The sequence below is a fragment of the Aedes albopictus genome, chromosome 3 (assembly GCF_035046485.1).
Source record: "Aedes albopictus strain Foshan chromosome 3, AalbF5, whole genome shotgun sequence".
Classification (NCBI taxonomy): domain Eukaryota; kingdom Metazoa; phylum Arthropoda; class Insecta; order Diptera; family Culicidae; genus Aedes; species Aedes albopictus.
In genome coordinates, this window is record NC_085138.1 from 330,343,179 (window position 1) to 330,348,383 (window position 5,205).

Here is a 5,205-nt window from a genome sequence, read left to right on the forward strand (position 1 = left end):
CAAGTACTGTGCGAAAAAAGTGTCCTGACCGTGCAAATTGTTGCAACAGCAAAACCTCGACCACCACTCCACTAAGATACGTGGGCAATGCTATCCTTCTTCTCGTGATTGGCACATCGGCACCGATTCTCTTCAGCGGTTGACCTGTCTGAACGATCGGAATCGACTTGTGGCCTTCCGCATCCGAAACCGCCCGCTTCGGAGCCGAAATCGTCAAGATGCCGTCCGATGAAATCGACGAGTTGATCTGGTTGGAATCGTGTTCCGGTGGAAGCGTGTAGCGCTGAATTTAGATTTAGGTAGCCATGATTGTCCTGCTTCTCGTCGAATTCCCTTCGATGATGATAATTCTGTTGTCGGAGGCCACCCGAGCAGAGTAAAATAGCTCAATAATAGCATATTTTGATACGGAGATCAAAAAGTGATATTTGTTTGTTTGAGATAAGAGGTAAAAGTACTGAAAAGAATATCTCAATTTTACTCCTGGAACATCATCATCATAGCACATTTAGCTCTTGGTAAGATCTAACCAATAGCAGTGAGCTATTTGATTGATCTTCAAATATCAATTTTTGCTATTGGTTAGATGGTTCAAAAACAAATTTTTGCTATTATTTTAAGTACTTTTACCTCTTATCTCAAACAAACCAATAGCACATTTTGATTGTCAGTACTTGACCTCTGCTCGGGCATCACCCAAAACTTCAAAGTTGCTGCACATCCAAGTTAATTTGGAACTTGACATTGTCGGCGTGAATCGTCGATCCGCAGTCCTGTGGGCAGCGATACCGGAATGGACATTATAGACGGGACGCTCCTGTTAGTTCAGAACCGCTGATAGTTCCTGAAGGAATTCCAGGAGAAGCTCTTGGTGAAATCTTAGCAGTAAGTAATAAATTAGTACACCACTCAGTGCGCGCAAACTCACCTTTTGAATTTATTCACACTGCCTAAAGAAAGCTAACGAAATTTCTCTAAGTCCGAATCGTAAACAACAAGGCCACGAAACGTCAAAGACTTAGAAAAAATTATCATAGCAACCGCCGTATGCACTGCCCTATAAGGGAACTGCATTGTTTTGATTTTGTATGGAATTTTGACGTTTCTTGGCCTTGTTGTTTACAAAATTTCTGTAAGAGTGAAAGAGAGGGAGAGATTTCCTTGCAGTGCCCTATACATAGTGCCATTAACGGATTGCGTACACTGAAAAAAGGGACATGGTAATTCTGACTGTATCGAGGGTGAAATTAAAACACTTTTACTACTTGATTTTGGTAGACCATACTTTTTGCTTGACACTACCATGTGCAGGGTTCAGTTTACTATGTTGTTTTATGTTTACTTTTTATAGTGTTTTTGAATCAAATTTTGTAGTTAATTTTACTATGCGCATGGTACACTGCATAGTATGCTTGACCATCGTATATGGTTTCAATTACTATGCGCGTAGTTCAACGTTAGTGTCATCTGCTCTGTTTACGTTGAAAAAAATGCAGAAAAACTGAGAAAACAAATGAATTTAAATTTATTGATTTAATTTAATAACATAAACATAATTTGTTAAATAACCTTTTGATCCATATTCTCCACAGGCGGCTGGCAGAATTTTATTGGCCGCAATTGTGAAGATGAGAAACTCGCGATTTTCAGATTATCTAGTTTTCGGATGCGGACGATGCGAATGAAAGTTCTGCGGGGAATCAGACGACGATGTTCCGGTGGTGGATGCGGTACCGGCAGAGGAAAAAGCTTATCCGAGGAGAAAAGTGGTAATTGGCGAATCGACCTCTCGGGAACCGTTACTGGCGATTTGCAGTTTTTTGGTCAGCGTCGTGTACTTCGGGCTGGTGGACTCGGCCCGAGTCAATCGAGGACCGTAGGTTGAAAGGAAGATGGATCGGGACCGTTTGAGCTGGCGGGAAAGCTCGCGGGAAAGGTATTCTGTCCAAAATCTATCGCGGAAGCCATTTCCTTCCGTAGGGGTTTTCGGAGGTGACTTCATCGGAACGGTAGGTCTTCGCTGGTTGGAATTGCTGAGGGAGCCGCATCTTGGAGGATCAGTGCTGCTTCTGGGGAGCCGGATTCTTAAACGGTTGTCGTCGTTGTATGTGCTGGTACTGTGACCCGCGAAGTACTGTATTTGCGGCAAAGGGAACCTGAAAGGATAGTTCAGGCGGCTCAGAATAAGGCTCGGGAGTGTGGCCAATAAATCTTCCCCAACTATTTTAAGTTACCTCTTGCTGTTACCGAAGCAATGATCCGGTACACTTAAATCCGGCGAACGTTTCCCGAAATGAAATTTATTTATCAACATGACGAACAGAGACAGAAATGACACACAGCGAACTAAAAAATTAAATTAAATTTTGCATATTTGCCACAACTATGATGCGTTGTTAGATCTAATATGTTGAAAGTTGTGACTAACATTTTTTGAGTCAATATTACTATGCCTGCTCGACAAATGGTAAAAATCAAATGGTACTGCTGAATATGTTTATTATTTATCTCAACATGTTACAATTACCATGTGGCATGGTAATTTCCATTGATTTGTAGTAGGTGTAAAGAAGTTTTTGGTTGAGTTCACGATATTTGGGAATGGTAAAATTAAGCATAATGCCGTGGTTCGCGTTACTATACTTTTTTTCTCAGTGTAGCCAGCTTCGATCTTGTAACTTGCAAACTCAAAAGAAATTCCCTCTATGTTAAACGCTGATTCTGTTGGTGACTTTTTACGGTCGCAAAGCGTGAACGTTAAAGTAGATAGATTGAATGCGTTCAAATAAACTGGAGGAACAGCTCGCAAGACCGACTGTGCTCAACTGAATAGAAGTGAATAAAACGTTAGTGAAATTCTGTCATTTAGTGCTGAATAATTGAAAAATTGTTCCTCTAAGTGGATTACTTTTTATTATTTAAGCACTACTGAACTTTCAAGTCGTCTCCGAATCATTTCCCGAAGCATTGCATCATCTACCTATAAGCCTGCCTTCACTTTTTTTCCATTTTGCAAATTGAAAATGAAAGAGGTGTAGAGTGACCGCGTAGTCCCCAATGTCAGATATGATCAGCGAATATCCGGGCCACAGAGAAGAATGAGAAAATTAATATTTCCATGTGATGTTGGTGGGTACATGCGATGCAGGAGCTACACCCAAAGCAGTAAGGTAACGATTTGTCACCGGCCACCAGACCACATCATCATCATGCAATCTTCCTTCAGCCGCCAGGCCAGACCTGTGTCCTCGTCCTCGAGTCGATCAGAGCCAACAACAACAATAACGGCTTCGGAAGTCGTGTGGTCGTCATCGAGTTTTGCGATCGTGTTCTGACATAAGCTTTATAGACGTACGCTACATGGTAGCTCATCGCAAAGTCACTTTGATACAGGCAGTGGGACTTTGGAAGGAAAGGATCGTGTCCATGTGAGATGTTGAGCATGCAATCACGAGTGTTCGGAATTTGTTCAATTAATTTTCAGCTGTGTGATCATGGTTACCTTCTACCGAGTCGATTTAATCTCCGGATAGTTTCGTTTCATAAAGAATTTAATTGACTCGAAATGTGTTCAATTTAAAGAAAATACCCTCTATCCATACAATGTTACTTGGATACTTGGAGAGGTATCATTCACTCCAGTGAATTAGAAGCATCATTCTTGAATGGACTTGGTCCTGAGCTAAGACGTTGAGAGCTCCTACGGCTTCTTCAACCCCAAACTCTTCCTGATTTTCTATTGAATTGCAGGTCAACGAGTACAACACCATAAAAATCAATCAATATATTTAACTTGCCACAATGCAGATCTCTCCGCGTTATACATCGATAATATAAAGCTGAAAAGAATCCTACAATTTTTCTGTTTGGCCCAGTTCGTGAGCGAAAAAACACAATTTCCGCCACGTTCACAACAAGCCCCCAGTCAATTCCGGCAATCGTATTGGCAACTTCTCTCTCTCCAAGTGAGCAAAAACTCTACCAGAACGCCAACCGATCAACGTTGTCTTAAGTGAGTGAAAATGACATGAAGTGGACATAATGAAAGGCTTTGCCGCACCACATTGACCGAGGTACAAATGGGTTAAACTATTACCGATCTAACGATTGCTCGTTCCAGCTGATGGCTTCGCTTTTTCGCCGCAGCCTGCCAGTGATGCGTGACCGAAGGATCCCCGCTTGCTCCAGGGTTCTAATTCAATTATCCCATAAGTTGGTCAGGGAACACCGGTAGCCGACACGCAATTCGCAGTTTAACATGAAACTAGGTACAACTAGATCACGACTCCGACCAGTGCAGTGTCAGCATCAATCGTTAGTTAGGAGCAGCGAAACAAGGTGGAAAACCCGTTAACAAAAATTGACCACTTCATGGCACCGACGGGGAAATTTCTGACTGACGACGACGTTAAAATGCAGTGGGTTGTTGGTGGTAGCATCGCGTGAGTCTTCGTCACCATTCAACACCCCTAACAGACCGCGGTGCGGTAAAGCGTGTTGCAATCGGTGAGTGTGTTCATGTTCTCGGACGATTGTGCTATTTCTTAACACATTTAATAGCAATGTTCTCCGTGGTCATGTACCTGAAAATGATGATATCGATAAGATCGGCCAGACAGCACCTCAGATATTTACAGAGTGAACAGCATTGGCTGTCAGTGTTTTTTGTCTATGATTTTTGGGGACCTTTCGTATGTTGCGAACAGAAAATGTGTATTTCAAATCATCCGTCCAATATTTATAAATGACCATTAAACCGAATTTAGAATTTTTAATTCAAGGATACTGTTTGTGCAAAACGTTAACAATATGTACCATTACCCTACCCGTTTTACTACCACATGTATATTGACTATTAATTAGAAATAAACAATCAGAAGTTATCGAACCTCCGCCATAGGGCAATGCATACGGCGGTTGCTATGATAAATTTTTCTAAGTCTTTGACGTTTCGTGGCCTTGTTGTTTACGATTCGGACTTAGAGAAATTTCGTTAGCTTTCTTTAGGCAGTGTGAATAAATTCAAAAGGTGAGTTTGCGCGCACTGAGTGGTGTACTAATTTATTACTTACTGCTAAGATTTCACCAAGAGCTTCTCCTGGAATTCCTTTAGGAACTATCAGCGGTTCTGAACTAACAGGAGCGTCCCGTCTATAATGTCCATTCCGGTATCGCTGCCCACAGGACTGCGGATCGACGATTCAC

General features: G+C 41.9%; 1 protein-coding gene across 1 annotated transcript; it reads right to left on the minus strand.

The window, feature by feature from the left end:
• Nucleotides 1–1,205: 1,205 nt before the first annotated feature.
• LOC115260333 (uncharacterized) lies at nt 1,206–2,659 on the minus strand. The gene is made up of 2 exons (XM_029861261.2): nt 2,235–2,659; nt 1,206–2,156 (listed from the first exon to the last, which is right to left on the minus strand). The coding sequence occupies exons 1-2, from the start codon at nt 2,312–2,314 to the stop codon at nt 1,751–1,753; spliced, it is 486 nt and encodes a 161-aa protein (XP_029717121.1). The 5' UTR covers nt 2,315–2,659; the 3' UTR covers nt 1,206–1,750.
• Nucleotides 2,660–5,205: the final 2,546 nt, after the last annotated feature.

Coding starts and splice junctions, on each gene's coding strand:
- LOC115260333 (XM_029861261.2), bottom strand. CDS start 2,314: ATGTTGATAAATAAATTTCATTTCGGGAAACGTTCGCCGGATTTAAGT. Junction 2,157..2,234: donor TGCTTCGGTAACAGCAAGAG/GTAACTTAAAAT, acceptor CTATCCTTTCAG/GTTCCCTTTGCCGCAAATAC.